The 26,513-nt window shown below is 32.0% G+C and overlaps 1 protein-coding gene across 1 annotated transcript in view; it reads right to left on the minus strand.

Moving 5' to 3' along the window:
• The window catches only part of LOC149488339 (progestin and adipoQ receptor family member 4), a 64,838-nt gene that overhangs the window by 19,994 nt on the left and 18,331 nt on the right, over positions 1-26,513 (minus strand). Inside the window, exon 2 of the mRNA XM_089695042.1 lies at positions 20,337-20,561. Within this exon, the coding sequence (XP_089551168.1) occupies positions 20,337-20,561 (225 nt within the window). The remainder of the gene's footprint in view (positions 1-20,336; positions 20,562-26,513) is intronic.

A 26,513-nucleotide genomic window follows, 5' to 3' on the forward strand; every position in this document is an offset into this window, starting at 1 on the left:
TAATACATAATATATTTGTGAGTTAATATTTAGGAAACCACAGTTCTCAATTGTAATACTCATAATATACTCGGTAAAGGATTTACCTACGTGCCGTATTGAATGTAAATTGAAAAACTTTATACATATAGAGTAGTAAATTTTTATGCTCTTTTGTATACGGAATGAATATTAAGTGGAAACTGAATAGAAAAATCCCAGACTTGAGAAGAAATAATATTGTAGTATAAGAAAACGGCACGTGTAAAATAATGAGACAAGATAAAAAAAAACATACATTAGTAGATAGCTGTAATATGTAAATAAATAATGCCAAAGTTCCATCTGGACTGACTATACATATACATATAAGCAGAAAACGTAGTCGTACCACAGGTCGTACAGAATAGTCTGGAATTCAGAAAACTTACATACTAATTAATACGAAATAAATGAGCCACGATCTTATTTGCAATGTTTTTGCCTTCTAATAAACGTGCTTATGATCTCATAGCAGGAACTCGAAACCTGTAACTTCCTTTTTGTTCCATTGCAATTTAATAATCTTATCACGATTTTTCACGAGAATAGCCCGCTTAGTCAATCGCAAATGTCGCAAAAGTGTCGATTTCGATCGTTTCTGACCATTAACTTTCCGCAGAACACATTAATCAAGACCAGAACGCACAAAGCCCTTATTCCCTAGTCGCTAAATCCATACAGTCTGTATTTACTCTGCCCATACACGTACATAGTAACTTAGCGTAGTAACTATTTACTTATCTGTGCCGGATGCCCATACTCCTAGTCCAAAGTTGTAAGCCATTTTTGACCATAGATTATAAAGGGTACAAAAACAAGAAATAATATTAATGCACCATGTCTTTATTTTTACTTTTATTCGGAGCGGTGAGGGCTTGCACTTTGTTAAATTTAATCGGAACTGTTTGTCCGGTTTGTTACGTAGTTGTTTAAATATCTAATAAATAAATATTTTCAAAACCGGACTCAGATGTAAACATTCATAAACTCGTCATGATTATTAAAAAATAAGCTGGCTCTATTGTAGTTTAGCTTTTTATATACTTTACTAAGAAAGGCTAATCATATAAAAATTAAGACAGAACATTTGTGCCTTCGCATCAAGGAAATAGCAAAAGCTTGAGAAGACATGATTTGAAAAAAATAAAGACATTTCAATCATTTGTTCCAAGTCAATAACAATACACATTCTATCCAATTGATAAGGAAAAAAAAACTTGGTTTTAATTAACAATTACTTACCTGTTGACATTTAGTATCTAGTTTTTATTTATAGATCCAGTTATACAACGTATACATACTTATTGATTATAAAAAAAAAAACTTATTAGACGTAGAGTTAGATGAATTAAGAATCAGATATTGTAGCTAGATGAATACCTCATCCTTCTTATACTTTGCATCCTACAAACTAAATCAGATTATAAAAATAGAATTCCATTTGTGTGGATGCAAATGGATAAAACTAACATAACTATATCATAACTGAACCATATTTTCGTTAATTTAATCAGATTTATTTTCATCAACTGAAATAATTTTATAAATGCCAGAGATCAAGGTTTAAAATGAAACATTTCATAATGCCCACAGCCCACGCATTATGTATTGATAAGCTGCTTAGGAGGTGATTAATTATTTGCTGGGGAGGGTTTGGGTACCTAATGTTCGGGTATTTGAACCTACTTATATAGACTTTAACTTGTATGCCCTTTGTAAACTCGGGAATTAAGAAAACCCATATTAATTACTTGGTCCGTAAAATACTTATACAATGTGTAAATAGTCTCGATATAAATGAACACATTACGTAACACTACGCTGGGATTTCGACACACTTTTCTCTCTAATTTCCTTAAGAAACATAACACATTCACAGAGCGGTTCATTTCTTCCCGCGCAAGTTTTGGCATGGCGCCATCCATTCTCCTAATGATGCGAACTTAATGATCTTGATTCTTAAGATTGTGTTTTTGTATTGTTCGTTGTGAAAAGACTATCTTAAATAAAGTTTTAATGTAAAACATACTCAATATAATATGAATTTGCTTTAAAACAAATAATGTAAAATTATCCCGGAAAAGTTGGACTGAATGAAAATAAATAGTTGCCTAAAAATATAGACAATAAATTCCATTTTGTAGAATTAAGCACTAAAGTACAAATAAAATATATTTTAGCAAATCATATCACAATAATCAATACATATGTACAGGAATAGAATCCGACTAAAGACTAAAACCCGAATTATGAAGTTTTTGTTGTATCATGATGAACAATTTAAAAGAAGTAAGATTTCAGAAGCTCTATTTAGATTTCATTAGGAACTCTACATTATTGTTTATTTATATTTATATAAGTAACAACACGGATGTAAATTTAAAAATGTATAATAGTAAAAAATAACTGCATGGATGCGAACTATTTTATTAAGATTGTAGATTTAGAACTTCATTCATGGCCCTTCTAATCTCAGAAGTCTGTAAATTACTATCCTATTATACAAATAAATGTTTTATTTCCAATTATATACTCAGTTTTTTTACTAAAATTACTTATCCGATGGATAAACTATACTATTATTAAAGTTATAAGAGGAACAAAAGCTTTTGTCCAATTTTATTACCTTAGTAACTATCGCATGCCGTTGTGTTGTAAATCTATTGAATTCAAATAATATATCTATTTTGACCCAACCCTTTTTTTTTTTTTTTTTTTTTTTTTTTTTTTCAAGTGGGGAAATCTTGCCTAAGATACCCACGGCTCCCGGGGAAGGAGCCGTGGGTTATGTCGGATTCCTACCGACTAAAACCCCACCGTGTACCAACGCGCTGCTTTAGACGGGATGCGGGTACACATTCGCAATCTTCCGCATGTCCCGCCCAGCAGTTGCCCGTTTCCAGGCCCTCCGCCACTTGCCCGTTTCCAGGCCCTCCACCAAATGCCCACCCCGGGGCGGCGCAAGCTGTACACGAGCTCACGCCACCCGCTCGCCGATCATGGATTGTATTTTGACCCAACCCTGCTCGATATAGATTCAATGCCAAAGCCGCAGACGATGACGTCATAAGCCTCCAAATGCTTAGCTTGCAACTTTTCTAATAATAATTTTCACTTCGATACTGCTATTTTTATTTTCTATTTCTAATTCTAAAGAGCCGATATTTCCAATCTCAGACGAAGTAATTTGTTTCTATCACTCGTGTCTTTTCTCAGATATAGCCTTATAGGGCATGGTGGTTATTAAACAATAAAGACCTGCCCTACTTAGAATGTTACAGTAAAATATATATGAAGTATCTATACAAATATAGCCCACGATAGTAGGTAATTTCTAAAGGCTTTGTAAATAATAGCAAAAATAATACCTTTAGTAAAATTAGGTGTTTATACTTAACATATTTTATCTCCTAAAATTTTTTAATATAAGTAAAATATAAATTATTTTTGAAAAATAATCTTTATTTTTAACTTTATGCTTATTAAAACAATAATCATTATTTCAATTTCAAAATAAAAATAACTGAATACAATATCTCTCAGAAACTAAGAAAGCTTCATTCCTCTCCGCTTTACGCTCATGCGTGTCACAACTCACAACTTCCAAGTAAGGAGTAATTAAATACAGATATAATTAAAGGCCAAAGCAACATGTGTTCAATCAAGATAATTATCGTCTAATTATAATTAACGGAGTCGACACGTGTTACTTAATTTTCGTAGCATTTAGACTTCATTTCAAATAATGTTAATTGCTTTGCCTTTTGGAAAACTTTCATGTTAAAAGAGCCCAGATTCAAAAACATATATTCCAACATATCGCGATCCAAACGACCCTAACCCTTATCATCCTTCATCCTGTACCCAGATTTCAAAGCTAAAAGTAATTGTGGATTTTCATTAGCCTCTTTTGTTGTGATTATTTTACGCCAACAAAATATATAGAGTATGATATAGAGCCTACATGACACTCGCAGACTGCCCGGGTGAGCGCGGAATAAATATCAAAAAATAGTAACTTTAGGAATTCAAAGTTTTTGAGTTTATCCATGTCAAAGACTTAGGGCGCGTTCCCACCGTGTCGTGACGACAGATAATCGTGTAGTTTTAAGTGTCGTGGCTTATATGTTTAAATGGAGGTGTTCACATTTAGAACGACACAATTTACTGTCGTCTACGACAGTTTTTGCAGTGACGACACTTTGTCGTGACAGTGGGAACGGCAAGCACGACAGTCGTAAAACGATAAAAAATCGTGGACGGCAACTCTATAACGTCCATTGAACTCAGGAGAGTAAACGCACTAGTAATCACCAAGCGAACGCAGAGGCGACTAGATTTGTAGCTTGCTGATGATGTGTAAACGACAAAGCGACTCCCAGGAAACGATAAAATGTGGTCGCGATCCAATGGGAACAGCTAGATACGACAGTCGCTAAACGATAAAAAATGTTGACGACAAACAATCGTTATAATGGGAACAGGTAGAGACGACAGTCGTCGAACGATAAATTAGTCGTTACGACATAGTGGGAACGCGCCCTCACAAAAAATTTTTACTTACATGAATCATACGTAAAAATAAAAAGTTATTAATCATGTCCAACGCTTATTCAACTTATTCGCTCCCGACCCAATCTCTTAATAAATTTATAAAGTTTACAATACATATTATGTTATGAGATCGCGGTAAATAACAGTTTCCAAGCTTATGAAAGTTATTACATTTGTAGTGAAGATATATTGCTCGTGGGAGATAACTGTAAATGTTTAATATCGGTCTCCCGCTGAGTCGTGTTTGCTTAACAGTTTTAATGAAAATAGTTTTTCAGTAACAAAGCATTGGATTTAAATTTATATTTTTATAAGGTAAGCTTTTTATGAGTAGAAGGATAGATTGATTAAAGGAAGGATATAAAAAACTGCTTCTTGAACATAATTTAAAACTTATCAGGACTTAAACAGGCTATTTTATTTATTTAATATTAAACTGAACCGAGTTTAACAATATTACAATTAGTGGTATATGTAATATGATTCTATAGTTTTGTACTGCATATAATAACATAGTGACTTTCAAGTTATGCACGTATATTTAAATTAGAAAATAAATAATTGGCTCGTGTATCTATTATACGACACGTGGGTTAAATGTATAGAATAAACAGTACTCACGCACGAAGATATGGTACTTTATTGTTATTAATAACAAATAACACATGATGAAATATTTATGTAAGACAAATATTATCTCTTTCTTAGAACAACTTTTCCTCAAAATGTACAATTCTCTACCCCGAGGTGCGGTTATTCATTGCTTAATTTAGGAAAATACATTCGTTATGTCCTTACTTATTATTGTTATGTAAATATGTTTTAAACATAAAATAAAATTGTGTAACATATTATCCTGTAGTTATTATATACGCAATCTATAGGCTAGTCAAAATATTGAGATTAGGTTCTAATGGAATGAAACAATTTTATGACAGAAAAAGTTTATAATATGTATATTTTGATAGATCTTTATCGTAAGAGACGCATCTGCTTCATTGATATATTAGTGAACTAGCTTCCGCCCGCGACTCCGTCCGCGCGGATGTCGGTCTTCGCGTGGATGGTTTATTTCTCCATTTTGAGTAACTCTGACAATAACATCTTATAAATATCTATTGGACTCAAATACGGCTAGGCCTATAATAATACCCAACGTGTGTTCGCTGTTCTACAGAACAACGTCTATGGATAAAACTGAAAACTGAAAAATTAAGATTATTTTTTTCTTCGTATTTTTTCAGGATAAAAAGTATCCTATTTTACGCCCAGGATAATAAGGTATAATTATACCAAGTTTCATCGAAATCGAACCGTTAGTTTTCACGTGATGTCTTCACATACAGACAGACAGACAAAAATTTTTTTAATCACATATTTGGGTTTGGTATCGATCCAGTAACACCCCCTGCTATTTATTTTTTCAATATTTTCAATGTACAGAATTGACCCTTCTACAGATTTATTATATGTTTAAAGATATCTCATAGCCAAAAATAGGTTTTTTTAATTTATTGTTATAAAGATTATTCTAGAATCCATGTATTACTGTCGAGAATATAAGCAAATAATGTAATATCGTTCGCGTTGGAGTGAATACTAATTCATATACTAGTAACTATTTAGTAATCTGTGCCATACCTACTACACCAGCCTGCTTATATTGATTAAATAAGCGAAAATAATAGAAAAAGGTATCGAAGCAGAAAGCTCGGTACGTGACAGTCGATTTATATACTCCATTGTAAGCTTAGGTCGTCTAGGAGATGCCTGAACCTTGGCGACGTTGATTTATAGTCTGTGCTTTATTTTGACAACCTAAATGTTATGTTGGTATATGGTTGGTATGTTGGTATACAGATATGACAAATGTGATTTTTTTTTATTATACGAACGTTGGAAATAGTTTAATATAAGGAATATTTTAGAGTCTGCATCAAAAGATTTTCAGATAATATTCACTACGAAATACACATTCTTATACCTTGAATTGATTATTATATCTTAACGCGGTATTTTTTAATGTGCTTTCCTTATTGCCAAGAAAAGCATGTTCATATCCTATCAAAATAATAGTCGCCATAGTATTAATATTATCTCAATGCGCCATAGTAGGTAATCTACATAGTACATGATAACAATTTAAATTATGTATCTACACAGGGAAACCTATTATTAGGATCCTCAACCCTGTGGGAATGAAAATTCAAACTAATGAAATATTTCACTGTCCTGTAATAATGTCGAGTGCGTACTAAGTCTAGGTGTAATTTAAAATTAATCTTTTAGTCAAAATAAATCAAATTAAAGTGAACTTTTAGAATCTCTTTTGAATTATCGTTTTTTCGAGTAGATATTGTCTTCAAGTACCTTCAGATTTCAAATATTACCCTTTATTTAACAAAAAGAAATTATTTTCAATTGATTCATGGCAGAAATGGTAATATAGTACAAACGTAATACATATTTGGAAGATTTATTGCCTTTGCAGCTTCTGGATATGTTCTGTTTGGCTTATCTGTCAGTTAAAATGATAGATAGTGTATGAAACTATACGACAGGGATATCAAATATATCTAGGTCCTATATGCAAGTAGCCAAACCGGCCGTAATTGTCTGTAGTAAATTATGATAATACGTAATTCTCATGATCCTCGACTAAAGGTTGCCTGGAAGAGATCGCTGCTTTAGCGATAAGGCCGCCTTTTTGTACGTGTTGGTTTGTATGTGTTTTTTCGTATTGTTTCCTTGTTTTGGTGCAAATAAAGTATTTTCATTCATTCATTCATTCATTCATAATACAGGAGAATTAAAAAGTTATAAAATTCATTCTTAATTAAAATGTAGGCACTAAGCGGTCGTTTCGTTAGTAAAGTGGGCTCTCCAATCGGATTTTAGTCACTTAGTTTCTAAGTAGTCAAATAGGAACCCAAGGGAACTGATCCATTCAAAGGACGAATCAAATTTACATAAATTAAAGCTTGTGAAGGCCTAAGAAATAAAACTAAGTAATACATAAAAGTTATAAAATTAAAAGATCTAAAAAATGTATCTGAAAATTCAAAATTGATTTTTGGATTTTGAAAAAATACTAAGAAATAGCGTAGCGATCGACTGACTAAGCTTTTTAATTAGGTATTGTTTATATATTCCTAAAGTCGTTACTCAAAACTCAAAACTCAAACATTTATTTATTCAATAAGATTTCTCCTAGAATCACTTGTGAATCGTCATTACATACTTTTAACATTTAGGGTAGGTAGCACCGATTCGGAAAGAAGTATCTATAGAGAAGAACCGGCAAGAAACTCTATAGTTGCACTTTTAAAAACATTTATTTATAACATTAATTGCGTTGAAAAAAATAAGTAGCTCTACAGATCAATTTCAAGCGATTAACTGCATACGATATTTACGGCCTTTATTTAAGCCCTCATGTTTTATAACAGCGACAACGGACATAAAATAGTGGTCGCATTCAATTTAAATTTCGAATAAATCGTTTTATATTTTATCTATAAGAAATACATATTAGCTGTGCCGAGCGGTTTCACCCGCATTACTCTGCTCCTGTTGCTCTTAGCATGATGATATATAGCCTATATTACTCGTGGATAATGTAGCTTTCGAATGGTGAAAGAATTTTTAAAATCGGTCCAGTAGTTTATGAGCCTATTCATTACAATCAAACAAACAAACAAAGTTTTCCTCTTTATAATATTATAGTAGAGCCATTTTAATAGGCAACATTTGACAGTTCAACAAAATTCAACAATGTAACCTAGTAACGACGACATTGAATAACATGATATTTCGTTTTGTTAGAACTGCACATTTGCTTAACTTTTTTCAAATACGATTACATATTTATAATAATAATGACCGATACAAGTAATTTTAAGATTTCATTTTACTGATAAACCATTCTAAACATAATAAACAATTTCTGAATTAAAGAACTGACGTCGCTACAATTTTGTGTCAATAAACCTTTTTTCTTTTTAAATACCAGAGACGTTACTCTAAAAATCGAAATCTGACATCTAGAATCGAATGCATTGATTACTTCTGAATAAAAATCATCTTATATTAATAAATGTGTTTCAAGTTCGATTGACAAATGTTTCAAGTCAGTATCGATTAATTCACTTTAATCGATGTTTTTAAGCAGGTTACCTCTCTTCAAAGATAAAATTGATAGACGTCAAATGTTGCCTATTAAATTGGCTCAACTATAGTGTAGAAAATATCATGCCAGGTAAGGAACAACGAAAAATGGGACATAACAGATAACAAATGATCTAATTACGTAATTAATAACTGAAGACAGTTTGATGTTTCTTTTATTTGAAAAATGCTAGTCAATGTTGTAAAATGTTTCGCTCTCTGATTCTTTGTGTAAAAGCGAGAACTGCGAATGAAGCGACATTTTTCATTCCTCTCAATAATGACTGAATGTGAAGCTTTTTGTGTATTAGTAGAGTTGTGTATTTTCCTACAAATGGTAGGTTTAATTAGGTAACTGTGTATGAAAAGAAATCAATACCTTTTCACATAGATTATACAAATTAATAATTTACAATGATTACATAAACATTAAACAACCTCATAATATAGTTATTTTATACATATATAATCATAATTATTATTCATTCCATTTCAAAGGTGTATATGTATTATATTACCCAAAAGTGTTCTTCTAGGTATAAACTATTAAATTTTAAACGTAGTCTATGACGTAGTTGTAACTATAAAAAAAGTATATTTATTAAAATTAAGTAACATACAATAAAAACAACGCTCTTAGGACTATATTAAAAACTTTTTACGATGAATGTAAAGTTTAATGCAGGTTTTAAAGTTTTCTTCGCCTAGAATATAATGTCAACACTGTAAAGTAAGTAAACTCAAACAATGGCAATAAAACGAAACATAAAAGTTACGATCCTCGAGTTTATAAGTGCCTCGTTATATAGGCTTAGTTGGGTGACCACTGATGGTTATGTTTAAACGACTTTAAAAAGGGGTAATTTAAGTGTACCAATACCATATAATATCATAGGTATACATTTAAATATTTATTATTTACAAAGTACTATAGTTTTCTGCCAGCGGCTTCGCCCGCATTTTCAAGGAAAAACCCGAATAGTTTCCGTTCCTGTGGGATTTCCAGGATAAAAGTAGCCTATGTCTTATTCTGGGTCTTCAGCTACCTAATTTCATTGTAATCGGTTCAGTAGGTTTAACGTGAAAGAATAAGATACATCCATCCATCCTCAAAAACTTTCGCATTTATAATATTAGTAGGATAAGACTTACCTATAATAAATCTGTGACAATCCACATTACCATTCTACACAACCTTGTAAGTATAAATTTAGACTTAATTTCATGCTACATTCATGTACCTATAGATAGGTAGATCTTTACCATTTATATGCGTTTCTCGAGTTTATGTCTGAAATAGTTAATAACATCCATAAATTCATAAATTTTTGCATAAACAATAGATCTAGAAAGTAGAAAGTAAAGAAACATCGATGGTTGTTTATTATCCAACATAGAATATATTAGATATGTATACCTACCTATGATAATAGTTTTTATTGTTTTACTATATTTGCTTTGGTATCGTAGATATTTGTTTACTCAATAACCTACTTAAAATAATGTAATGTATTTATGATTAAACGTTACATTCACGTAATTTCCAAGCTAATAAATGCCTGCTTATCTTTTCCCTAAATTATGTTGTTTATTCACATTAATTTGCTCTATAATTGGTATTTATGACATATACTTTGGTGTTGCCGGCTTATGAATTTGATGTTTGAGCTTTTAGTGAAGTAACGAGATGATCCTATAAGTTACAATATTCGTATTTATGATCTAATTAATTACCTCTGAGGAAAAATCATTTGCACAGGGAATAAGTATTTATAATTATTGTTTTGGGGAATTTCATTATTGAAATATCAAAACTAAGCACACAAAAGATTAAAATAATTTGGAAAATCCAAAAGTGCACGCCTCATAATTTTTTTTAATAATTATTTAATAATTATTATTTTTGTTTATTTAATAACAATTAAACCACATCGAATCAGACCCTGAAAAATGAAAGGGTTCTATTCCTGAGCATACTCAAGCGTAAGAGAAAAAAAAAGACTCGATTAGTAAAGTATTTCGGTCGCTATCGTGTTAACAAGAAAATCCTCCGCACATACAGACACACGGACGTCCAAGACAGAACTTTTTTAAACTGTTTTTTAACTAGTTTAAATAACAAAAATGACATCAAAAATATCATGAATGTTAAAAATAGTGTTTTTTTCTTAATATGTGTGTGTATGTATTATCTTACAAGTGCAATGTATGATACATAAAGACATTTTAAGTTTGAAAAATCAGATGTTTTGCGCGAAGTGACAGTAGTACCCACCTCAACGCTTCGCTTATGAGGCGTGCAATAAGTATGGAAGTATACTATGTTATAATGTTATTGAAATTCTATGGAATTTTATGCTAAAATAAAAATAGTACAATATGTGGATTTAATCAATATCATAACTTTATTTAAGTGTTTATTAAATAAAGTTATGATATTGATTAAATCCACATATTGTACTATTTTTAAACTACATATTACAAGGGTGAAAATGCGGCTTCATCAGAATTGTTTACTTTTTTTCAGCAGCATGCACCACTTGTCAAGGGCAGACGCTGTGGGCAGACATGTAATATTAAATTTTTATTAAAAAAGAGAGCAAAATCAGTACAAGTGAAGATTCTATAAACGAAACTAATATAGTTAAAATATTTTTCACAAGATTTCTCAAACCACAATCAAATCAATTCTCAATTCAGAAATCTGCCGAGAATATATTATACTTTAAATAGCAAATATTTAATTCCTTTTAGTCATTTCAAATAAACCTAGTCCCAAAAACTAATTATAAAGAGTGACAAAAACGTGTTTAAATAAATAAATAAATAAATAAAAATAGCCTTTATTACTGATAACATCATTACATTACATTACATTACATTATACATAGTTAATACATTACATTATACATACTCTCTTGTAATAAATAATTTTCAATATATTACAATGTCTTTCCTATTTATTTTAATACAATCGGTTTCATGCACATTTAGTAATTTCATTTTTATTTCAATTATGGTAAGATTACATGCACTTTTAATCATTAATAATAATATTTAATTAAATAATATAAATATAATTTGATTCATTTTAATTTTCGACATCGGTAACTTTATTATCAGTTTGCCTTTTGGCATAGGCCTCCCCTAGGCTTTTCCATCTATCTCTATTTGTGGCTTCTCTTTGCCATGTTGTTCCAGCTACCTTCCTAATATCATCCTCCCATCTTGTTTTTTGCCTTCCTTTCTTTCTTTTCCCATCCCGAGGATACCATTCAGTAACATCTTTTGTCCATTTTCCCTTATTGTTCCTTATCATATGGCCTACCCAGTTCCATTTAAGCTTTTTCACTGTGTAAGTGACATCCATAACTTTTGTCTTGCTTCTTATATTCTTAAGTTTAACTTTGTCTCTTAGCTTGAGGTTTAGGATGCTCCTCTCCATTTTGTTTTGGCACACTCTGAGTGCTCCACTCTGTTTGCTAGTGAGGGCCCAGGTTTGTGCTCCATAGGTTAAACTTGGTAGTATGCAAGAGTTGAACACTGTAGTCTTATCTTTAAGGGGCATATGTGGATTCTTCATAACTTCCTTTAGAGACCAGAATCTTTTCCAAGCTTTATTTATTCTGATGTTAATTTCTTTTTGCATTTGATTTTCCGGTGCAATGATCTGTCCTAAATATGTATATTCATCGACATATTCTATTTGATTTGAGTCTAGCAGTATAGGTGTTTTTATGTTGTTTGTCATTAGTTTTGTTTTGTCTAGATTCATAGTCAGACCCACCTTTCTGCTCTCTCGGTCTAATTGCGTTAACATTGTTTTTAAGCCCTCTTGGTTTTCGCTAAGCAGAATCAGGTCGTCGGCGAACCTAAGGTGGTTGAGCTTTTTGCCATTTACATTTATCCCATACTCATCCCAGTTAATTTTACGAAATATGTGTTCTAGTACAGATGAGAATAGTTTTGGTGAGAGGGGGTCACCTTGCCGTACTCCCTTTTTTATTTTAAAGGCCTCTCCTTTCCTTTCAGTCTGAATTTTTGCCGTTGATTCTTTGTATATGTTTCTTATTATCCTGATATATTTTTGTTGCACTCCTTGTGAGTGTAGAGCGTCCCAAATGTGTGAATGTTTCAAAGAATCGAATGCCTTACTGTAATCTACGAATGCCAAGTAGTATGTTTTTCTGTATTCATTGCTCTTTTGGATAATTTGTTTGACGACATGAATGTGATCCATTGTTGAGAAGTCGCTTCGGAATCCAGCCTGTTCTCTCGGCTGATTTTCGTCCAGTTTTGAGCTAATTCTGTTCAATATTACCTTTGCAAATATCTTATATAAATTGGAGATCAGGCTGATCGGTCTGTAGTTGTTTATTTCTGCCCTGTCGCCTTTCTTATGGAGCAATATGATGGTTGACGATGTCCATTGTTGCGGTATTGTTTCTTTAGTCAGAATATCGTTGTATATATTGGTAATATCACTTATTATGTAGTCTAGGCATTTCTTCAAAATTTCGTTTGCTATTCCGTCCTCTCCGGGGGCTTTGTAGTTTTTCTGGGACAGTATTGCGGTTCTTACTTCTGATTCTAATATTGGGAGGGTAGCTTCTTCGTCTTCTTCCTGTGGGTATTGAGTATTTGTGTAGTCTGGATCATCATATAATTTACTATAAAATGTTGTTGCTATTTCCATAATTTCGGGTCGCTTTGTTGCTTTCTTATTAGATGTCTTGCTTTTGATGGATGGGATCCAACAGGTATTCTCTCTCAGTTCTTTCAGAGCTTTCTTTATGCCTCCAGATTTTTCAATGTGGAATTGGATAGTTCTGTTTCTAATTTGTTTCCTATGAGTCCTAATTTTTTCATTTATTTGTTTACTTAGCTGGGTTATTTGTGTTCTATTTTGTTTCTTATTTCTTAATAAAGTTTTCCTGGTCTCAAGTAGATGTCTTGCTTCGTCTCCTATTTTATCTCTCTTGTTTTTTAGGGTATATAATTTTCTGGATATTTCTTTCAGCGCTTTTTCTATTATATTATATTTTTCTTGAATATTTTCGCTCTTGTTGTTATTCAGTAAATTTTCTTTCAATGTTGTCAACAAGTTTTCTGGGACGGTGAGAGGGATTTGACTTGGTGTAATTCCTTTCTTAGTGTACTGTCTCCTCTTTTTTATCTCATTCAGGTAAATGGCTCCTCTTACCATACGATGATTAGTGTTAAAGTTGAACTTATTAATTGTGGTTATATCCTTGAAGAATTTAGGTTTATTTGACAATATGAAATCAATCTCATTTTTCACGTTCCCATCTGGAGAAATCCAGGTCCACTTTTTATTTTTGTTTTTCTTATATAAACTATTTAATATCCTAAGGTTATGTTCCTGTGCCAGGTGTACTAGTCTTTGTCCGTTATCATTTCTTTTTCCTGTGCTGAATTGGCCTAGTGTGTTATTTTCGTTTGCTAATCTTTTACCAATCTGGCCATTGAAATCTCCCATCAGTATGATTGCCTTGTGTGCACCTGCCAGAGTCTTGTCTAGGTCTTCGTAGAAATTATCCTTTATATCTTTTGGTGCCAGCTCTGTCGGTGCATATACTTGAATTATTGACACAGTTGCATACCCAGGCAAGTTGATATTTAGTTGTGCAATTCGTTCTGATATTCCATTGAAGGACTGTATGTATTGACTGTAGCATTTTTTAATAAGGAAACCGACACCGTGTAGGCCTGGTGTGGTTCCTATATGGTATAATATGTAGTTTTCATGTTGTTCAATCTTTTCTCCCATTCTCCTCACTTCGCTGAGACCGATAATGTCCCACTTTATAAAACCTAAGGCATATTCCAGTTCTTGTAAAGATTCGTCTGTTCTTAGAGTCCTGGTGTTAAGCGTTGCTATGTAAATACTATTTCTCTTGTCTTTTATGACATTTATTTCTTTTCCGTTGTTTTCGTGTGTATGGTCTTGTTTCTGTATGTTGTGTTTTTTGGGAGGGGGCAATCCTAGGGGGTATTGGTCTCTTGCCCCACGGTGACCAGCCGGGTTGGGGCGATTTTCCTTTTCCAAATGTTCTGTGCTTGTGATTGTCGTTTTTGTCCGGTTACCGATGTCTCGAGATTCCTATGCTTTTGGTTTTGTTGTTTCAGTCAAAGAATGTGATCTAGACCTCATGTATGCGAATGGGTCAGTTCTTTGCAGTTTTGCAGGGGCTACTATATTTTTGTTTTTATCTCCTGACACTTGTTGATGTTGTTGTGAGGGTGATGGTGATGTCACCCTTTTCCTTTTTTCATTCTCTTTTGATTTTATTACAACTTTGTTGTTTTTGATGTACACATCATTTCCCTTTTCTTTTTCTCTGTGAAGTTCTTGTTGTAATTCTTTGCGTTTCTGCAAAGTTTCTTTAGAAAAATCCTCTGTAATGTATGTTGGTTGTGACATTTTCTTTTTATTTTTTAGAATCTCGATTTTTTTGTTGTATGTTGTGAGGGTAATTAATACAGGCCTTGTTTTTCCATTCGTTTGTCTTCCAATTCTGTGTAATTTGTTTATATCGTAATTATCAATTTTTATTCCCAAGTTTTCAAATAATCTTATAGAGTTGTTATATAATTCAGTATAATTTTTTTCTGTCTCTTTAAATCCATGAATTATAATGTTGTTCCTTCGGGTTGCATTTTCTAGGGAGTTTATTTTCTTATTAAGTACTTCGATTTCCAATTTTAGGATCTTATTTTCCTGAATTAATGGTTTGATTTTTTCGTCTATTGTCACCATAATTTTTTCTGTATTATCCTTTATCAGCGTAGCTTGTTTATCCATTTCTAGTTTCATCATATTGTAGAGTGTGGATATTGACATTTCTTCAGTCATCGTTATGCAGCCTTTTTATGTTGGCTGCCCTTCAGATATGTCACTCGTGAAAGTGGATGACAGGCCGTATAGTTTATATTTTGTTATGGTAACACTGCGTTCTTCCGTTAAGTTGGTACTATGTAAAGTTATCTGATATCTATGACTTGTTGGCATTTGTCAGTGACAAGTGACAATTCACTTGTTCGATAAGGTTATGCTTACTACCTGTTTCACTTAACTTGTAATAATCACAAAGTAATCGTTGTATTAATCACACAATGTATAGCTTATCTTGCCTGAAGTGTGTTCTTAATTAGTATATTCCACTTTTTGGTTGTTTTTCCTCTTTTGCACTGAGTTTGTAATTATTTCTTTCGGGAAGCACTGAACAACGTCCTCACTGTACGACAGCCGGAACCGGAATCCGTGTTTAACGGGGCTTTAATACAAGTCAATCATGAAGGGATACGAAAATTCCCTTTTATTTTCTAAAACAAATTATTCAGGACTCTACCACCACTCACACATTTACAAAAACATTATACATTATTTACACAAATCTTAATGTTTCTCAAGATAATATTTTCTTGGCATTTCAAGATCTCGTAGAATCAACATCATGTATGTACAATCTTAATTAGAAGTTAGGGTAGCATCACTAATGTAAGTGATGCGCTAAGCTGACCTACTTTCAGTCATTCCCCTGCTTCGTGGCTCTTTTATTTTGGAACGAAACTCGGGAACGTCTGCGACAATACAACGGCTCGTTGGGGTCAGCGAGCTTATTTATTTTAAGATTTTTCAACACAACTTTATTTTTAAGACATCAACGGATAAACGTTGTTTAGTTATATGAAATGTTGGTAATTTTTGAGGTAAATACGCAAAAAAATTAAACTGTTGACGTGGGTAAAGTAGGTAACGTATTGTAAAGTAGGTAACAGCGAATAGAAAAAATATCAAAATCCGAATTGAAAATGTTTTTTTAATGCTGACACGAAAAGAATTTTCCAGACCATCTTTTTACGTTTTAAATTGCAAAATTATACACTTATTAATATCATACTACTGTAAAATGGAAACAATGAAGATAATTTTAAAGCTTTCCGTAGCAGGCAGGATAATTTTCTGTTATATAAAACTGTAAAGCGAACTCTATTAATATTAAATTACGTAGTTAACGACTTTCCTTTGTAAATATTATTTATAATAGACACCTCACTAATGGTTTTTATTGTTCTTAGAAAGTAGTTCCTTTGTTTCAGGTTTATTGTATTTATACGCGTTTTTTAACTTTATTTTTAAAGTTTTTCTTAAATATAAGATTTTGAGCAATATTTTGAAGTCATATAAAATATTGTTGTAACACTTTGCAATAAAACTTTAATCTTTGTTAATATAACAATCTAATAAATTATTGCGTTTTAAGTATGCAGTTACGTATAAATTGTGAAAAGTATTTTTAAATGTAAACTGACGATAAAGGTAATGAATAAGTTTAAATATTCTCAACGGATTACGTGAAGCCCGATCATTGGTACGACTTCACAAATTGATTTTCCTTTTATCCTATTATAGATAATTATTCATTAACCATCTATAAGACAAAAACTTGAAGTGACATAACTTTTGTGAAATAACTTGATTTTTATTAGTTGGTCTTCATCGGGAGTCGAACATAGATCCTAATTACACTTAGAAGTTAGAAAGACATGTAATTGAAACACGAACAAAACAGTGATGTGGTTTTTATTTATAAGTATTATTTAAATATCTTTATAAATATCCTGATTCTTACTGAAATATAATCTTACCTAGCCTAAAATATTACCAAACTAAAATAGTATCCGTGTTTGAAAACAAAACAGAATTTTTAAATACATATTAATTTATTACAGAATTTGTAAGTTCATAAAATACTGTAATACCTAATTGGTAGATTTATCATGTACATTTCACATATTGAAAAAGATAATGTCCACTTTCTTGATTATTTTCTCTACACTAATCTCCATCACCAATTTCATTACTTTCTAGTTTCATTTTGCGACAAAAACCTTTTTTTCCGTCTCACGCTATATCCACCCAATCAGTGATTCGTTCGTAATCGTAACAGACAAAAAATACTGTTTGATATAAACCTTTATAGCTGTGCTGCGCGGACGAAACCATGGGCAAAATGAAGTATTTCTATCTTCATGTGTTATTCTGATGACCTTTATTACATTCAGTAAAATAAATAATTTAACGGATTTTAAACGCGATTTAATTGCGTTATACTCTGTAATTTATAAATGTGTAATACTCTCGTAAATTGAAATGTATGAAAACACAACCTTTATTACTGTAAAATCCAAATCCGTCCAATAGTTTATTTGTGAAAGAGTTACAAACATCCATACTCATAAACTTTCGTTTATAATATTAGTACCTAGGATTTGAAGATTTTGTTAGTCTGTAAGTAAGCCAATTCAGGTTTCTTTGGGCGGTTAGCACGTGCCGTAAATGTCAGGTCAAGAGCGTTCCGTGCTACAGTTCGTATTCATTATGTAAAGCGGTAAATAAGCAAAATGTCAAGTTTTTGTACGCTCACAGAAATAGTTGAGAGCTCGCTTATGAAATTAAAAGTGAAATAGTGAAATTGCCTTATAGTGTAGTGAAAAATTTTATATTAAAAGTAACGTTTCTTTCATGACATTTAAATTTTTTGATTGCTTGATCTCCTCTCATGTCAAAACAGCCTGTCTACCGGACTTGAAATTTTTAGACAATTTTCAGACAAAAAGCTTTTTATATTGCAGATTTACAGAATCACAAACACCGCCATAGGTACTGTCTAAGGAAGCTTTCTTTGAGATTTATGTTAAATTTTTGTCAAATGTTAAATCTTTGTTTATCTAAAATCTGCGCTTTTTAGAAAGCTTTTTATTTTTTGTTAACTATTGATTAAACATTACTGTTTCTAAACTAAAACAAATCAAATTCCCACTAAGCGAATAGCCTTGGCCCTGCAAACAATCTATGCCGGCAATCATTCGTTTATTCAAAAAAAATATAGTTATAAAGCAAATGTTATGTTAGTCAGAAATACGCTAACATCCACGACCGCAGCGCAAATGCGATGAACCCTTCTAGTTTAATATTAAGTACTCATTTTACGGCTACCCGCATTATATCCTCTGGGAAGGGTATTCTGAGCCGGTATTATCACAGATACTATATATAGGCACTACTGAGATAATATTATTTTTACATGTAGAGCGTTGATATTTTTGGCTAATGTTAGCTCCTAAATAAATCAAATTTAGCTTGAATTACGTTGGAATCCATTTTGACTGATATTTTATTGGGGACGTTGGAGATGCTACGTTATATAGAGATCTAAGTCATATTAGTATCACAACTAATAGTACTTTACACTGTATAGTATAATCCTTATCTTGAAAGTTATTCTAAAATATAACTGACGAGACATTGATTTACAAAAATATACTAATATGACACTGTTTAAAATATATTTATAATACAAACAGAATTATTCGTTTCTTGCAGTTTCTACATTAATATTCGCATATTGCATATACTGCATATATTGCATATATTGCATATATTTACTGTAGCCATTCCTTTGAAAACGGATATAAATCACTTGAGATTCAGTTATCCATTTACAAGTACATTTGCTGAGCGTGTTTGTCGTTACATCTGAAACGGTTTCCATGAGTTAGGAACTACGAACTAGATATTAGACTGACGATAGGAATGTATAACTAGAATGTTACTGTTATTTACATAATCCTTAACATGTTATTAATATGGAATTTCAACAACTGTAGACATATTTAATTGGATTTTAGTTACACAAATAACACATTAATTCAATAGATATTATTTTCCATCATTCGTAATCATAGTTCATAACAGATTATAAATAGAATATTATTGATTTATAAATAAATAAGGATTATACCTACCGATATCGTCTACAGCCTGAAGAAAATATAAAGTAGGTACCTTTTATTAATAGAATAACAAATTTGGGGCTCTGTAAGTATGCAAAACCTGGAAAAATATTCCTTCAACTCGTATGTTCTAGAAACAGATTTATAGTCACTCATACCCTTCTCATACCTCTTATGATTTCATTTCGTAAAATAATAATTGTGTTTTTCCTTACCTTGCTCTACATAAATAAAGTTAATGTTAATTTAAATTTGCAACTTTTCTATTGCGTATTTAAATACTTCCAGCTTCATAACAAATTTAACAATTTTAATTAAATGAACTGTCACGGAGAAGGTAATTAATTAGACCTCTGTTCAAACGAAACTGCAGCATCTTGCAAGGAAAATAAACAAGTGTCGAGTTAATTGAACGAACGTAATGTTTTCATTAGTTACTTTATTAATTAATATTTTTGTACACAGAAAACAAACTGAAATGATATTTGTCGATATTTTTGCTTGGCAAGTTAGTTATTTTGTGGAAAATAGAGATCTTTTCATTTTCAACATTCTATGAAATATAATAAGTCGCTAAAACACTGCATTACAATCATTTTTTTTAATAATTATAATAATTTTTAGATCTTGTAAATCGTACAAGCGACGTTTTTTATGTAGCATTTAGTTGATTTTTTTAAATAAATTCAAAAATGTTATTTACTATTATTTCCGAAAGATATTACAACCCATTTTGTACTACAACAATAAACCACAAATTCAGTACCACTTACCTATGCTCTGGCTGACCCAAATCCCCAGCATATCCAGCTGCAGCAGTCTATGGTACAAGCTGGCGCCTCTCGTGTGGTTCATGAACAGATGGTACAGGAAGGAGCCGCACCAGGGCGCCAGGGCTCCGAGGAGATGGCAGAGCGAGAGGAACCACGCCCAGCCGCCGCCGCCGCCCCACGGGAGCAGGCCTGGCAGCACCGCCACTATGAACACTAGCGATACACCTGGAAACGATTTTAAATTACAATTTGTCTGAATAGCATCTACCTCAGAATAAATAGATATTGTAATAGGTACGTCGTGGGTACGTCATTGCAATAGATGTCAGAAGGTTTGGGTATTTTTGTATTTGAAATTATTTTGTAGGTATTATAGGTAATAATATAATGTCAAGGTATTGAGTCTTGTTATCATTACATAATGTATGATTATTAAAAGAATTTTCACTTAAGACTTCTATTAGAAAAGTACGATAAAACGAATAAACATAACTTACAAAAAAAAGGGTTTAGCAACCTACGCCGAGCTTTTCGTGCCTAAATGGGAAAATCCACTTTCCATTGCCTAGTTTCGTTGCTTACATTGTTAGCATTTTAATGGCTCCACACACCGACAGTTAGAGCAAGTGAAAAGGGTGATAAGTGACAGGAGGGTTGCGAATTGCCAAACGAGTCACGCGACGCCCTCACGCGAATGATCTTTGACGTTTTTTCCCTTTTATTGTAAAGTTCAAAGTCAAAGCTAATAGGGTTTGATACCGATAACGGTCTAGCCTAAGTGTGTACCAAGGTTTATGGTTTGGAAGCTATCGAGTTTATTGCCGTTCCCTTGGATACAGCTTTTCAAACCAATCTATTCATTCGTTTAATCACCTAAATGCATGTTTTTTTTCATTGTCAGAAGGTGCCGTCATTATTCCTAAATAAGAGGGACTTTCTTTTTGTTTCTATTGCAGGTGAACCTGGTCGGAGCCGGGGCAAGCAGCTCGTATGCTGTTAGAAAAGAATAAGATGCTTTTCTCGTCAATGATCTTCAAGAATATAAAGCGTGCATGTGCTCTCGTTGCTCAAGGTTTTGCAGAAAAGCGCTATTGTTATTTTGCCTTATAATATTTTTTGTGAAGATTTATAGTGATGAATATAATTTTTAAATATGTATGGTTATTCATTTTAAATACGCTATTTAAAGCATATTTAAAATACCTTACTGTACTAGAGAGATATATCAAATTGATGAAATAATATCTAAATATATAGTGAGCGTAAAATAATTATTTAAATATTCAAAACGACACTAGAATGTTAGAGTAGCGGATAATTCAGTTTAGTACGGAGTGCGAACTGTTGTCTGGCTGCTTTTAATTAAATTAGGTTAGTCATTTTAAACGGATGAACGGGAATTCGCTATTTAGTTTATATTCATAATGATATTTGTTACTCTTTAAAGTATTCTTTAAAGTATCGTGAATTTGAGATATAGTTAGTTTTTACTAGCAGACTATTAGATTATTACATTTATTCATTTATCATTATCCATTTAGCTGTTTTTGCATGAAAGAGTGACAAACATTCTTACACTTCTTACTTCTTAGCTCTTTACTTTACTTCTTAGCATAAGAAGCCGAGCTTTTTTTGATCCAGTAATTCACATCAATTAGTGGAAATAAATAATTACAACTAAAGATGTCTTCGTAAAAATGGTTTATCTATACTAATATTATAAAGCTGAAGAGTTTGTTTGTATGTTTGTTTGTTTGAATGCGCTAATCTCAGGATCTACTGGTCCGATTTGGAAAATTCTTTAGGTGTTAGATTTATCGAGGAAGGCTATAGGATATAACTATGTATATGTATATCATCACGCTTAGACCAACAGGAGCAGAGCACTGCGGGTAAAACCGCAGGGCACAGCTAGTTCATTATAATATCAGCACTGAATAATTAATGTTGCACTTAACAAAAAATCAAATCATTAAAATTCAATACGTTTCCATTATAAGGAAAGATTTTTGTCAAAGCACCGTTTCACCAATTTAAATCTGAAAGGAATAATAATTACCTCTTATAATTCGAAAAGAATATTTTTTAAGCAAATCGTAGGTACTTACATAATATTCTATTAAACTTTAGCAACCTAATCAATATTTTCTTTTTATAAGCGATATAGTTAAGTATTTTCTATAAAATTTTGCGGTTTCTCTTTTAAAAATTATAAACCCATTATTTCGTGTACACTACAATGCAAATGTAATAAATTTATTTATTACATTGTATACAGTACAGTAATATTTTTCCTTACACCAAAAGTACATCAGGACGCTTTTTACAGTTACCTACCTTTTTGTTATTACTAAATAAAATAATCACGACCTAAAATTAATCGTGACTTGCAACATTGAATCAGGAAAACCGCAAGCAATCATAATAAATGGGCATGATATCTCAATAGGCAATAATTATCACGAGCCAAAATGCCATAAAATCTATTTATTTTTTTTCCGCCCGCGGCTTCGCCCGCTCAGTCAAAGAAAAACCCGCATAGTTCCCGTTCCCGTGGGATTTCCGGGATTTCGTCATTTTCCCGGGATAAGAAGTAGCCTATGTCCTTTCTCGGGTATCAAAATATCTCCATACCAAGTTTCATGAAAATTGGTTCAGTAGTTTAGGCGTGATTGAGTAACAGACAGACAGACAGACAGAGTTACTTTCGCATTTATAATATTAGTATGGATTGATGAGAATGAATATTTTTTACTCAATGACGTCAAAGCACTTGACTGAATTTTGGTTTATAATTCTATTGCAAGTCTATCTATTGAGATAATTTTGAAATCGGTCTGGCAGTTCCTGCGATAAGTTCGTTTAAACAAATAAACTCTTCAGCTTTATATTTTTATAGACTACAGATTATAGCAATCGATTATTATTAGCACAATATAATATACAGGATTTAAAGTTAAAAGTAGAACCGATGGGTCCGTTTTATCTCCAAATGAGACTAACGAAAGGCAAAGCTCTAATGTGAAGTAAAAAGTTTCATTATCGTTGCTCGAACAAAGAATCGATTAGTGAAACAAATGTGAAATGCATCTAGTCCATACTCCACAATGGTGTCGGTTCAGTTCAGTGAATTGATTACGTAACGAATACGAAAAAGTTTTAAGCTTCTACAAAATTCTCCACTAGAAATACAAAAGACAACGTAAAAAAAATATTGTATAAAACGTGACATTTTTATCCTATATCCTAAGGTTCTATGATATAGATTGCATAACCGACAAGAGTGAAGAGTCAAGACATATATTTAGTGCTGTTATTTTAGTACAATAAACTAATAATTACACAGTTTAACGCCGAATATGCTAACGATTATACAACATGGGCGTGTTACATGTAAACTGTCTAGTAACTGTTAAATATTCAACAGGCGTGGTCTTCAAGACCACAAATTGGATGCCAATTAAAAATTAACTCGACTATTTGACTTTAGGGTATGTAAGTTTAATTATTTATTACTGTTTTGTTTGGCGCGTTAATGACTGTATACGAGTATTCAATTTTATTTTATTGTATGGCGTGTGCTCCAATTCCGACAATACTTTTATGTGAAGCGCAATTATTATTCTAGAATTTAGAAACCTAAGTACCTATATCTTTATACCGAGTTTATTTTTTTATTTTTATTTAGGTATGGAAATGAACTACATTCATTTTCTTTACAACGATGCCGTATTTCAGCAGATTGCATGATTTTGTATATTAATAGCCTAACACATAAAAACTTAAAAAAAAAGTTATAATAATAAATGACAATATGCTTGCAATTTGCATATAATATTATCGATTGAATTGAACTTAGGAATGTAGGTTGTATTGTAAGTTGTGCCATAATTACAAGGTTCATAGTGTTTGATTAGACACTTTATAGTAATTGCCTTTATGCAGAAGATAAGCTTCTAATATTTTTATTTTTAAATCCATTAGCATTAGCTGAAGACAGCTGATCTTTTGCAATAAGCGAAGAGATGAAAGAAGTGAAGTGAAAATCTTATATATAAAATTCTCGTGTCACAATGTTAGTCTGCATACTCCTCCGAAACGGGTGGACCGATTCTCATGAAATTTTCTGTGCATATCGGGTAAGTCTCAGAATCGGCCAACATCTATTTTTCATATGTACCACGGGCGAAGCCGGGGCGGGCCGCTAGTATATATATATATATATACGTTCAAAATAAAAGATGAATAGGGTTATGCTAAGGGGTTATTATTTATTAGTTATTATTAAGGCTTTACTTGCGCGGTAGTAGGCCACCGTGAGGTTTTAGTCAGTAGGAGTCTGACATAACCGTGCTGCTGCCCCCGAAGCAGTCGGTATTCATGATGAATTTCCTCACGTTAAAAAAAAAAAAAAAAAAAAAAAGGGGTTATGTCATATCTGTTTTTTATTTTATGTCACAAAAACCTGAGAGGATAAAATAAAATCATAGCAAATATCGCGGCCTTCTGAATATGCAGTAATCTCTAAAAGGCGACCACAGATTACTGTCACTTCTAACTTCTATATTCAGAAAGAACCAATTATACACATAAAAGGTTGTACGCACATGGGATTTCCCAATTTTGTACGATAAGCCGAGGATTTATCGTCAGACATTGAATGTTTTTAGAAGATTTATCCTGTTATGTATTCACATGAATGCACATATGAGTGGTTCGTTAAAATCCGCAAGCGAACAAAGAGATTCCAAATATAGGTAAAGATATAGTAGTAAGGGTTTAACAATGGTTTTAGAATGTGATTTAAGCTGCCGTTTCGGTCTTTCGCCAACGCGATGGTTAAATTTTTTTAAACGTTGTATGAATTTTGTAAAATGCAATAAAAGCTTTGGTAAAAGCTGGTTTTTTCATTAAACTTATTTATTACCTACCTTTCATGGAAACCATTTTAATAAAAGTAGGTACGCTTTATTCAGTATATACCAATGTAAAAGCAAAATTATGTTGAGCGTTAATGTGGAATTGAAACCCTTTCATTAATTTTTTTTCAAAGCTTAGTATTTAAAACTTGAAGAACATTCTGAACTCCACGACCTATATTCCGATGCATGTGCAGAAGTTGCTTTAGCATATTATAACTTTCGCCTATGAACTGCTTTTTTAAATAGTTTCGTTAATTGGAGAAATAACGAGGAAGTGTGTTTCTTTTCATGCATATAAAACTAGGAATATACCTAATCGGAAATATACGTTAGATCTTAGATAGGTATAGTTTTGAATAGAAATAAAGTAGTTAAATAAGCATTTGATTAATTTTGAAATTTATTTTTGAAGAAAGTCCGGAATGTTCAAACTTTAAGAACCACTTCTAATGTATGAACACGAAATAAATCCTTCCTATTTTTCCTATTTTTCGTTCCTTGTTTGGACAACACATGAAATCGTGCCTTCTACATTTTAATCCACAATACGTACGTGACCCAAATCCTACGGCATGTTCCATATTCACTATTGAAACATAAATTTCAAAACAATATTGAACAGAATCAGAAGCCATGATGCAGAATAGCAACCGCACAGATTTGAGCGTTACTTCGTTAGCTCGTTATTTGCAAGAGCCCAATTCCTAAACTGATATTCAGTATAAACGTAGAATTTCATTAACCAAGTTTCTGAACGAATATTCATTCTGTCGCGAATTTGCATGTGAAATTTATACTGTTACGACGTGGCTACAACTGTTCTTTTTAACTTGTGATTTTTACTTGTTCCATTTTCAAGTTTTTTTGAGTAGAAAATTTTAATGTAGAGTTTTATGTAAGGATTTTGTGTTGTTGAACATAAGGAAAACAGAAAATATGAACCAAAAACACGATAGAACCCTTTATTTTTCTATATAAGTAAATTAAATATGCTATTTATTAACCGATAGCTTCCAACGATTTATACATAATATTAGGTAGTTCAGTTATTACATTAAAAACCCATCCGTTTCTAATCATCGATTTGAAACATTGTTGGCACGTAAAAATGGAGGACAATAATTTGATAATATCAAGCGTATCACAAACTACAGAGTAAGGAAGGACAGAGCTACTCTTTAGTTATTAGTTAAAAGGGCATATATCGAATTTAACCCCTTTTCGATTATTTTATAATAAGAAGATAATCATCACT

Source organism: Colias philodice, chromosome 5 (assembly GCF_061535455.1).
Source record: "Colias philodice isolate Cphi_HAF_F1 chromosome 5, ilColPhil1 Martin Lab GWU primary, whole genome shotgun sequence".
Classification (NCBI taxonomy): Eukaryota; Metazoa; Arthropoda; class Insecta; order Lepidoptera; family Pieridae; genus Colias; species Colias philodice.